We start from the raw sequence: 12,967 nt of genomic DNA on the forward strand, positions 1-12,967 counted from the left end.
TGATTATAGGTAAAAAAAGGTACCTGGAGTATATATTGATTATAGGTCTGTGAGTACTCATATCGTTATATTTTATGGTATCGTGTTTAAATCTTATTTACCTGTATAGGTCTCCTTTCGATAGAATATCCAATTGTGCGAACGGTGCATATAGATGCATATTTTATTTTCAAATATTCAATGTATTCATTGATGACTTCTAGAGAAGGGAATTTCTTCCAATTCAGTCTGTGACCTGAAATGAGCAAGGTGGGGAGGAGAAATTCTGAATTTATTGCGTAGACTACTTTAAACCGATATATTGCTTGTACTGGTACCGGTTCGAGCCAATTTCCCTTTTGCTATATCTACAACCGCTTTAACTAGTTTATACTAATAAACGAATTTGTTTGTAGATGATAATAATGTCGTCGTCTCAGAGTGAATATCTCGGTATGCGATTTGTATATAATTTTTCAGGATAAAAAATGTGGTGCAAAATATAATGTTTATATTTGGCATTTTCATTAGTTAAATTATTTCTCTTTTAGTTGCAACGTCCATCGAAAGTGTCAAGGGATCGAGCACGTTTTTCCCAATTATTGAAAATCAGGTTTTTTAACATCGACAAATTTTTTGTTCAATTGTATAATTTGAATTTGAAAATGAAATAGACCAAAGAAATTGATTGGTGTTAAAAAAAAATTAAATTTATGACTTTCAGTAATTAGCAAAAACGTGCTTGGCCCTTGTCACTTTGATGGGTGTACTTTAATAATGTATTTAAATACAAATATATCTTTGTATAGATATTTACTAATACGAAACTAGGGGAGTATTTTCACAAAAAATAAATAAGTAAATATAATGATATACAAAAATATAATATATAAAAATAAAAATGAAATAAGATATTTATTTAAGTTTAGCTTGAACAAAAATCAGTAAAAATAAAGTGTGTAAAATGCGAGCTTTTTGCTTTAGGACGACACGTATTATTTATAGCAATCTAATTTGTATTTCAATTCAAAATTAATAGGCCCACCTAGATGCAACTTTTCACGACGATTTAAATAAGAAAGTTTTTAACGTGTTGTACCCTACATCATGTGATGTTGTAACCTACATCAGTTTATAGTAATTACGCCATCAAACCAATGAATATTCATTAAATTCTCAATTAATAGATAATAAATTAGTCAATATATTACCTTTGCTATTGAAATGTTAAGGAGTTTTAAACCAAGGAGACTCATAAGAAAACTCCATAGGTGAACATAGGGGAACCACGGGAAAAAATAAGTGCCCGTGGTCCACCGAGGTGAACCAACCAGGTGGTCCACGGGCAAGAAGCGGCCAAGAGCACATCAGGTTTGACACTTTGGACTCTTATCCCAAATCTCTTTGTCATTTTCGTACTTTTTCTGATTGGCTCCGGCCCATACCGCGTTAATAGGTCAAATCTAATGAAATAATATTATTTCTTTGCGATACACAGGCTATAAGGGCGTTACGCCTTGCGGCATACAAAGTTTTCATAGTTTTTATGTAATTTTCATGCAATAATTTGTAATAGTTTATAAGTAATAATAATTTCTTAAATTCCGCACAATTATTGCAAATCCTAATTTCACTTAGAAGTTTGTTGTAGACGTTCGTAGCTATTAAAATTTCACTCTTTTTAAGTAGAGCAGTTTTACACGGTTTAGTTTTCAGCTGATCAGTGCCTCCACCACGAGTTTACCGTGACAGTTGTTAGCGACTACGTAAATTACTTCACAATTTTTCGCGGTCACTAGCGCTATGTAATCTCTGGTAGAGGCATAGAATTGCTCATCCCGTGAGACGAAAAGAAATTAGGATAACGCTTTATGAAAAGTGAAATTTCATTTGCATGATGGTAGTAATTTTAAAATTTTTTAAATATAGTTGACAACTACCAGTTTTCTTTTACGTTTATACAGTTATTAAAATATTAATAGGTTACCGATTCCAGGACTGTGATCTACCCATAACTGTGTGGACATTACAGTATTACGTATAATTGATTCTACGTCCTCATTGAGCACGATGTATGTCATTTTGTTTTCGGCCAGCATTTGTTGCACACTAGTCATATTTTCACTGTGGACCAGGTAGTCTACGTGTGTTTGGGTGATTTTCCATATTGATATTTCTGTGTGTAAAAAAGTTATTGTATTATTTAAGCAATAGATTCGAAACTCGCATGAGACCGTTGTTTTGATGTCATAGGAAATTTATAGGTTCAATTATTTAGCAAAAAAATTTTAAAAAGAAGTCTGAGGAGATGGTCATCAGATAGACATCAGAGCAAAAGTCAAAGAAATCCTGAGGGTCGAGCAGCTGGAGTTCAGCCACAATGTGAATTTTGATTCGTTTTTGGTGACAGGGCCGACCGAACATCTGTCGAATCTATAGAGATTCGAATAATAATCGAATATTATCGATCGAATAATAGTAGGCGGTAGTTTGCTCACAACGAATGCATTACCGTCTGTTTAATTAGGTAATTGAAATAATACCTACTTCCCTCACAGTTTTTGTAGTCACAACTTGTTGTACACTCTACAAACTAGCGGAGTAATTTCACAAAAATATATTTCATATCATGGTAGTAAAATTTCGTGATAATGATACATACATACATAAGCGTACGCCGTAGTCCCACAGGAGGGGTAGACAGAGACATATGATATTCAATCAACTTAATATTTTTATATCTGGTCCCTTTATGAATAAAAATGAGAAGAGGTTCGAATTATATGTCCGGCGGTGTATACACTTAAGTAATCATATTTCTTGTATTTAATTTGTAAAACGGCGGTTTGTTAAGGAAATAATCTTAGTACAAAGTACTAAAAAACCGACCTCAAAAGTCATTCATCCCTTAGACCTTGCTACCCTTAGAGGTGGAATATATTCTTCAAATGGAGTACCCTCTTTCTAACAAAAAAAGAATCATCAAAATTGGTTCACAAATGCCGAAATTATCGCGTAAAATACATACAAAAAAACATACAATCGAAGTGAGAACCTCCTCCTTGTTTTGAAGTCGGCTGAAAAGAATTGATTTAAGTGTACTGCATCCGGCTTTTCACAATGGGATAATTTTGATTTCATTTATTTCTAAAACAAACACATTTCCTAAAATAATGACACTTCATTCTCTAGAATTCTTCGTGAAGGAGGAGTTTAACCGAGGGTGGTGTTATATCGGCGATTCCGAGGGAGGTTACCTGAAACCAGATGGCACCACACGACGCCAAGTGCACTTCGAGTAGATTAGTTGTTTCGTTTTAATATTATTTTATAATTATGTTAGTCCTTAAAGTATATATAAAAAAATCCTCCGATCCGGCCGGATTCGAACCGATGCCTTCTAGCATACCGTGGCAGACGCTGTACCAACTATAATAAGCAACGGAACGAACCAGCGCACTTCACGAAATTTTCTATGTGCTTGCGTCGTATTTTTGTATTTTGTTTTTCTGCGACTTTTAGCCATAACGCTATCTATAAGAAATCTATGATATTTCGTCACCCAGTCAGATACCTTTACAGCTACCAGCCCCGACTAAAGATGTAGCTATTCATTGTATTTAAATATTTATTGAATTAATATTCAATTATTTTTATGTAATTATTAATTACCCTAAGTCTTATTTAAAAAAGTAACATACATAGAGTGAATAATACAGGGTGGACCAAAAGTCCGTTTACTTTTGAATCGGTAGCTGCGTCGAGTAGCGACGGCGGGGTGGGACGGAGAAGTTACGAAACGCAAAAGCAGCCAATGGGAATTCAGTGCCATGGCGTCGTTTAGGGGAGCACAACGTGCGTTATGCGTACGCGAGTTCTATCAAAACAACGATTCTACGACTATAGCGCAACGAAGATATTGCGCTCAACTTACGGCATAAAAATAAAGCTCCGTCGATTCAATTGATTAGAAAATGGGTCCTGAAGTTCGAGAAGACAGGTTCAACAATGGATCAACCACGATGCGGCCGACCTAGAACTTCAAGAGATCCAGAAAACGTAGAGCGTGTAAGAACGTCTGTTCGTGAACAACCTAGCCTATCTACTCGAAAGCGGTCTAGCGTCGTAAATGTGCCCAGAACATCTTTAAACCGCATTCTCCATAAAGATTTACATCCGTACAAAATTCAAATAGTCCAGGAATTAAAGCCTCAAGATCGTGCTCACAGGCTCCAATTTGGTAACGAAATGCTACAGAGGTTCACTAGTTTCACCAACACTTTTTTCTCAGACGAGGCACACTTCCACCTAAATGGACAAGTAAACAGGCAAAACTGCAGGTATTGGAGTGACAGTAATCCTAAATTGAAGCATCAAAACCCCCTGCATTCGCCCAAGGTTACCGTATGGGCAGCGTTGTCAGCAAGAGGCATTATTGGTCCATACTTTTAAGATCAAAGAGGACATGCTGTTACAGTGAATACAGAGCGGTATATTGCCATGCTACATAACTTTTTCGCTCCAGCGCTACAGAATTTTGATGGTTTTAATCAACGATCATGGTTTCAGCAAGATGGGGCAACATGTCACACCTCCAACTAGTCATTGAATGCAATTCGCAAAATTTTTGGACAAAAAGTTATATCCAAAAGAGCTAACATTAACTGGCCACCTCGTAGCCCAGATTTATCCCCAATGGATTTTTTTCTTTGGGGATACCTTAAAAGTAAAGTTTTCAACAGCAACCCAGTGTCTCTTGAGGAAATAAAGGAACGTATTCGCGAGGAAATGCAGAACATTTCATAAAACACCTGTACAGCTGTCATTGAAAATTTCCGCTCTAGGTTACTGCAGTGTCAAAATAATCAAGGGTCACATATGGATGATGTAATTTTTAAGAAATAAAATCCCTAAATTGTGTACTTTTTGTGTACTTCAAAAAAAAAAGGAGGATCTCAATTCGACTGCACTTTTTTGTATGTTACGCGATAACCATTTTTTGTGTTACAAACAAAATGGTAAAATTTGTTACCTGTATCGTTTGTTAGTCGTTGTATAACTTCGTATTCATGTGGAAATTTAAGCATGGTCCTCCACACCTGTGCGCCGTCATAGGGTACGCGCGTTTGTTGCGGTTCGACCGTAGCTAGCACCAAGTGCACTTTTTGTATGGACAGTAAATTATGTTACAAAACAATACAATACAAATATTTTTTCACGACTTATTTAATTTTGAAGGCCGATAATTTAACACCACTGCAAGTCGGTCAGAATTGGTTAGTCGGTAGCAATAGGTCCAGCACCATTTGTGCTTGATGAATTGATGATAGTATTAGTTCGGCAGATTCGTATAAATCGTAATTGGTTACGTTTAAACGTGATGCCGAAAGGAAGACCAACCTTAGAGCAGCGGCCGGAAAAGCATTTCTGGTGCAAATTCAAATCATCTTTATTTCGTAGGTAAGCAAATTACACTTGAAATCGTCATATTGATTAAACTTTGCTGTTCAAGGAGTCAGGCTCATTCGTAAGTATTACTTAGCATTTTGAATCTTATCTTCTATAAAAAGTTAAAATTTATTTGAAGTGATAAAATGTTTAATGCGGCACCGCGAGACTTGTAGCGATTAGTTCAAAAAGTTCTGGTCCCTATCATTTAATTCCTTACTACGGATAACAAAAACATTTAGTATGGAATTATCAACGTAATGGAACGACGGCATAAAAAAGATTGCCTTTGTACCATCAATGGAACTGACTAATGGTACTACGGTAACGATAGGAAAAACGCACCATGCTAGAGCTTCCGGCCGCTTCGCGCCTCTGCACTTTCAGTGTGATTTGACCCTTAAAGCCACATAAGCATACACGGTGTAAAATTAAATTTTCCTACCTGTCACTTTAAAAAATTGCTTCAATAAATAATATCCAAGACTTTTCGCCATTTTACATTGTAAATTATACAAGTTATAAAATGTTGACACCCTTACCTGCTGTTAAAACTATGGCATATACTTCTGTCCGTGCCATATTATATTTTATTCCGTCAAGTTATCGAAATAATACGTAAGCAATATATTGTTATTTTTTATGTCTCCAATATCCATATACAGTAAACTATGTCCGAAAATTTTAATTTAACACGTACGCAGGAGTGACTAGTGAATGCGAATAAAAATGATGATGCCAGTAATATATTATGTTTATTAACATAGCTTTATATACATCCATTGTAATTTTAAAATACAAACATTTCGCATAGAAACTCACAAATTTCATATAAATGTCGTAAATAATCGAATTAGGCATTGTGTTAAACATTATTGCTACTAATAAATAAATGTCAATAAAATATTATTATGATTGAATCAACAAACGCGACGACAGAAGCCAATCGTTATTGCCCACATATCATTGGATTTCCTAATTATCACAATTAATTGTGTTGCCAACTGCACTGGGTGCAATGTCGCCATTTTTCACAACTTTAGTAGCCTAATGTAGCCGAATTGTAGCTGTCGTAGCCTAATCACCAAATGAAAAACAAGCAATAAATAAAATAAAATTGTAATTTAAATCAATAATTTATTCAAATGAAAAATGAAACCTAAGTAGAATCATATAAAAGTAATTAAATTGATATAATGGGGTAAATAACTGCCTATTGCTCCCTTCAGATGTCACCATTGTAGAGAGTTCGGTTTTGATAGCTATGGCTATAATTTGTCAGTGTTTTTGTAAGCAAACAAAGTCTTTAAGCAATAATTCTCTATTATGACCTTCTGTGCAGCGGTTGATTGCAAAAATACGGGAATACATTTATTCCCCAAAGAACCGAAAAGAAGAAAACTGTGGGAAAAAGATCTTCGCAGGAAAAATTTTAAGGCTACTAATTCGTTGAGTTACGTGCGTCTCAATTTAAACCTGAAGATAGGTTAGGCTGAAATTTTGCAAAACACTTATCAAGTATTCCTTTTCATTCCTGGCACTGCTATCATTAATACTTATAGCATTATTCTACTAGTGTATGTTATCATTAATTAATTTATTTTTATGTTTTAGGTGATGAACTTATACACAAAGTATTGAAGAAAATTGCTGTGCCCTTTATACTTTCTTTTATTAAAGTCAAACCAGTCAACTTAATAGCACAGCAAGCAACATTCAGATATATTGCTAAAGAGGAGTTGCAAGAAACTTTGTTTTGAAACGTTTAATAAAACTTAATATATTAGATTTCGCGGGAAATTCCTGCCGAAACTGCGCAACCATAAACAATTGTTCTTTCTTAATATCACAGACTTTTTATATTTTCATGGGGAGCTCATCTGTTCTTTGGTAGCCATTAGGAGATTCGCCCATTAAGCCTTTCGCCTATTAAGTAGCCTTTCAGATTTTTTCGTCGCTGATTTTCGTCCTGAGTAGCCTAAATGGCGAAAAATCGCCTACGTTGGCCACACTGGTTACTATTTCATTCCGCCAAAGACTAAAGGTACGTACACGTACAAGAAATTTGTCTCTGTCTCCACCCGAACCGCCACCTTTACAGACACAAATGAGCGCGAAAAGACAACCCTGATTGTGATTTTTTAACTTCTTCACTAAAGCTTTTTTGCAGCGCTAATTCGTCTTCTAACTTAGCTATCCGCCTGCTGGACGTCATCCGTCCGAGATCCTCATTCTCCTGGTACAACAACCTGCACATGGCCATAAGCTTCGTCCCTGTATTCGAGTCTGGCGTGAATTTCCACGCCGACAGTTCGTTTTGTGTTTCTTCTAGTCTCGCTTTTGTCGAAGTCAATTCCTGTTTCAACCTGAGTATGAGAATGTTGAACGTTGACTGAGAAGTCGGTCGAGAAGTGTGGGTCTTTTGTTGAGATCCGCGTGCGATGATTTCACTTCCGTAATTTGGCTCTGGAATCGAGAGAAAATTGGTTAGCTTTATAAAAAACCACAGAACAATAAATACAGTAGAAGTGGTTGGTGCCAAAAGACCTATGTATCTGAGCTCAGTCCGGCATTTTCGCTTTGTATGGTATGGTTGTGTCATTCTTTCGTGCAAATTCTTTAAAATCCTAGAAAAATACCTTCTTGTGCTGTTTTGGAGTGCAAAAATGATAGCCGTACCAAAAATATTAGCCGTGGTGATATTTCATATCATCAGTTCAATAAAAAAAAAAATTCAATTTCTGTTTGACTCGCATAGCACCTTTGTATTACTTAGACGCACATTAACCGCGCACATAGAAACATTGTGACTTCGTACTAACACACCGCACCCTTAGTAATATAAGGGCACAATCCAAAAAAAGTAGATTTTTGGGAAATCGCGTATTAAGATTCTGGATTCCTACATTACACATATTTTTTCAAATAATATGCTTATTATTTAAGTTATAAATATGAAATTTGGCAGATTTGTTCTTTGATAAATGTATTATAAAGAGCAATAAAAAAAAATATAAATAAATTCCATAAGTTTCAAGCAAGTTAAAAAAACACTTTCAAGTTATATTTTTTGTACTATATGGGTCTAAACCCATATAGTACAAAAAATATAACAGAAATATGGAGCTATATAAGTTTGATCCCATTTATTATTTAAGTCCCTATCAATTCCCAAATTTCCCAAAAATCTACTTTTTTTGGATTGTGCCCTTATATTACTAAGGGTGCGACACATTCACGACCATTGTAGACCCATAGCGTTTATTTGGGGGTACAGCGGCGCTATAGCCGCTTATACATCTCGACAGTAGATTAAACTTGTTAATGCAGCCTAAGCCGTTATTAAGAACTTCTAACTGGCTATTGTAAGGCTTGTTATTAGAGCTTGTGTGCTAGTTGGGCTATTTCTGCCGCCAAACTGTAATGTGAGCATTACTCGATGTGATAGTACTTATAAACAATAAAAAGTAGTATAGAGCCTGTACCATGACTTAACAGTGACCGTTGTATGTTTGTGTTTGTGTGACAAATTTTACGTGGTCACTGGTGAACTCATGGTGGAAACGTTTAAAAATACATGAATATAAATTGTGTGTGTCTACAGAAAACATGCACACTGATGGACATACATATTCAAATGACCAAAAATAAAAGTTAAAATTATTGTAATATTTTCATAGAAAAAAAAAAAACCGACCTCAAAAGTTAGCTTATCGGCTCTTTTCGATTTCTTTGGAACCCTCTTATCAGATTCTGACTTCTTGGTAACAATGGAAATGTTACGGATTCCTTTGTATATTTTCTTTTCTGGTTCTCATGGTAACGGTGACTTTTTCATTACACATATTGTGTCAAGTGAAAAGGACTTTTATTTCCAGAAAATAAATAGTAATTAGTGATATAATGAACCCAGACCATCAGAGGGACCACCTCGAGAGTATATCCTTTCAAACAAAAGAAGAATTTTCAAAATCGGTGCACAATTGATGGAGAAATAGATACATACATGGACTTGTCTATAAAATATGAGGGTTTCCTTCGATTTCCATGGGGGTCCTTTCTCAGAGTCTGACTTGGTGACAATGGGACCATAACGAGAGTGCATATAATGTATAACCTCCTCCTTTGTTTTTTAAGTTGGTTAATGAAGTAATTTAACATTTAATTTGAAAAGAGAATAACTTCAATTGTTTTTATTTTGATTAAACATTCTGGTATAAGTATGTGGCCAGTGGGTTATGTGAATATTGTTATCATATTTCAACCTTTTTTATTGGTCCTTTAAATAATATGTCCAAAAGGATTGTAGAAGGTAGACCTCTAACTAAAAAGTCAAATTTTAGTTGCAGAAATTATTTTAATTAAATAGTTAAATAGCACTTAAAGGCCTAACATTTACATAATATGATAGTTTAGACAACAGTACCTGTTGGCAGTCAGAATCCTCACAATTACTCCTTATCACTTACAACACATCACTAAATCACACAACATCAACATGGAGGGCATCAAAGGCAGTGTTGAGGCACTATCTCAATCCTTTTCTGCACGGATGACTGCATTTGAAGATGAACCGAAGAAGATCTCGCCTGGTGGTATTGCCTCCAGCAGTAATTGGAATTTTTGACAAGAAGGCGCCATAATCTATTCATGGAGGCCCGGCAGAAACTTGGGGTGGCTAAATGCTGGACAAGTCAGAGGCGCGTTATAGAGCTCGACGAAGAGGGTAAGCGGCACATTATCCACACGTCTGCGGAGTTCCAAGAATCCACGGAGACATCGGCAATGGTTAGCACGGTCCGTCAAGATCCTGCTGGAGGTCCCTCCTCACTGGCGGCACCAGTGAAAAGCACTGTTATTCGCAGAAAGCATGCCCCAACTTCAAAAAAATAGTGGTAATGCTTAGTAAGTCTTGTTTTTTGATTCAATTTGTTTTTTTTTTGTTTGCCACTACTCTGAAATACCTGTATTTATACTGTTTATTGGTGTTGAGAGCATGATTTTGTATAATTTTCATATTTAGTCTCTTGTGGGTACTACTTAGTCGTAGCATAATATAGTAACCGTTTATTCTGATCAGTCTAAAACATTTTTATAAAATAACCATTTTCACTTTTTTGTTTTGACAGGTCATTAGTGTGGCGTCTACGCTACTTAGTATAGGGATAGCTCAATGAAACAACATGTGTTTACTTCACGTACACGTGCGATACGTCCGCTCACACCACAGTCTAGTGTCGTAGTGCGGGAACGGCGGGCCGCGGGCCGCAGTGTAACTTATATTGTCTAATGTCTGTGGTACATTATGTGCATACACTACATCTCTCCCTTTCAATAAAATTAATAAAAATTTTAACAGTGTGTACTTTTACTTTACTTTTATAATCTTTACTAACTGTCACAATCTACTAAATAAGCAAATCCTAAAGCATTTTACATTGTTCTTCATTGTGTCCTTTTTATCACCTTGACCTTCCTCTTCATTACGAATCTGCAATTGGCCCTCTATTTTCTTTTGTCCTTCTTAATTTTTGACTTGTCTAGTCATTTTCCATGTCTATATTTCGTCTTTTGCTTATATTGCATATGGGGTGCTAATATACATCATAAGGTAATACAGAAGATCGTTCTTCCAGACGGAGTTTTGGCATGAACTTATTTTAAAACGCTTAATTTGTCTCGGTTTTGTTTTACGATCTCGCCGTTCGATTGTGGCAAGTATGATATTGAATTGTAAGTCTAATGCCAAATTCCAAGTGGAAAGATTTAAATTAATAATATTCGATTTAATAATGGCATACTGACTGGGTGCCAAGTTTGAAAAATGTAGAACCTTTACCATTTCCTGGAATAATCATGGATTTCTTAAAGCGACTGTAACAGTCATTACTAGAAAATTACAATTATTAGAAATATATATAAACCTGGAAAATCAATAACTTATTAATTCACAGTTGCGTTAGTAATTCGCGTGCTTTCAAAGGCATAGGAGGGCTAGGTCCTGAAGCTAAAGTGCAACTTTTACAGTAACCATTATTACTCGCCTGTTTAAAAAAACACAGTAGGCTTGTAGTAGTTAGTAAGTTCATAGTAGGCTTGTATATTTCATTCACGAACTATGAGGAAATGTATTTCCGATACTGACTGACATGACGTTCGTCCTGCATGGTCTTAATGGTTCATCGGTCTTTTTAATTCAAACTATGAACTGTCTGTGTTGATAGTAAATCATCATCCTGATTTCAACCCTGCTGGGTATAGGACTACATGAGGTTAGCGTTGATAGTTAGTTCATCTGTCTTTTATTCAGTAGGAGCTGTGCGAGCGGGAAAATGAGCTATCTTTCACTGCTTTTAGTATAAGGTCGAGTGAAATGCACGACTGAACGTTGCCAGCTCGCATTAAGTCTCTAATACGTACAGATGGTAGCATATTAATAATTTTGTTCCGTAGCACTAGAGGAAATCTTAAAACAAAAGTATATAACTCGATGAGCTGCTAATTGTACATTATGTATTTTTTCAATATTTTCCGGTATCAAACTATTTCGTTTGATACTCAATATCAATTTATAAGGCGAGAAGGATCTATCGACATCCTCATATATAAGAGGAGCATATTTGTACAAACTTTCGTTATTTATGTCAAAGCCCTTCACAATTTTTCCACTTGTCTATCAAACCACATCATAATCGGTGTTTCGGTATAACACTCTTTTCATTTTTTTTTCTTCTGACTTCGTTAAGAACATGTAAGAACTCGCAAATTGATAAATCAGATTTTTGTAATTCAGTTAGGGCTATTTCAATAATTGAATAATATTTATCAATATAATTTAACAATGGTAGAATATCACCGCTATCTAAAATATTTTTTGCGTTTCTTATGGAAAGAGCGTCATTCCTATTAAAGCTGTTTAAAACATTTGATATTCGCTTCTTCTTGTCGATATCAAATATTAGAATCGACATTATTCCAATTGCATAAGCTCAAAATAGTAATTTCAAATATGTGACTTTTTATATTATTGTGCTTGGCTTTTTACATAATTATGTAACAGTAACAGTACTGCGTAGCCTTGTGATGTATTATTGTGGGTGGCCTTTTACTAGTAAGCACTAAGTAATATAATAGTAATCAGCTACCTAGCCGTATTCTTACTGCTTTGTGCGTGATTTTTTGTTAAATCATTTGCGTGGCCATTTGTTTCAGCACGGTTGCATGGCCCTTAACAGTAATCAGCTACCTAGCCGTATTCTTACTGCTTTGTGCGTGATTTTTTGTTAAATCATTTGCGTGGCCATTTGTTTCAGCACGGTTGCATGGCCCTCAAACAACATTATATATTTTCAATTTGCGTAGCCATTTGTTTCAGTAAGGTTGCGTGGCCATAAAACAACATTATATGTTATTGGAGTGGTCATTTGTTTCAGTGACATGGCGTAGTCATAAGTCAACATTATATGTTTTAATTTGCGTGGCCATTTGTTTCAGTAAGATTGCGTGGCCATAAGTCAACATTATATGTTTTAATTTGCGT

General features: G+C 35.4%; 1 protein-coding gene across 1 annotated transcript in view; it reads right to left on the reverse strand.

Annotated features, from left to right (window-relative positions):
* The window catches only part of LOC113231417 (carboxypeptidase B-like), a 20,848-nt gene extending 14,718 nt beyond the window's left edge, over window positions 1-6,130 (reverse strand). The window contains exons 1-4 of the mRNA XM_026465728.1: window positions 5,970-6,130; window positions 5,012-5,140; window positions 1,967-2,155; window positions 102-235 (exon numbers count right to left, since the gene is read on the reverse strand). Coding sequence (XP_026321513.1) covers window positions 102-235; window positions 1,967-2,155; window positions 5,012-5,140; window positions 5,970-6,009 — 492 coding nt within the window. The 5' untranslated portion in view covers window positions 6,010-6,130. The remainder of the gene's footprint in view (window positions 1-101; window positions 236-1,966; window positions 2,156-5,011; window positions 5,141-5,969) is intronic.
* Between the last annotated feature and the right edge of the window lie 6,837 nt (window positions 6,131-12,967).

Source organism: Hyposmocoma kahamanoa, unplaced genomic scaffold (genome assembly GCF_003589595.1).
Source record: "Hyposmocoma kahamanoa isolate Upper Pololo Valley unplaced genomic scaffold, ASM358959v1 65, whole genome shotgun sequence".
NCBI lineage: Eukaryota > Metazoa > Arthropoda > Insecta > Lepidoptera > Cosmopterigidae > Hyposmocoma > Hyposmocoma kahamanoa.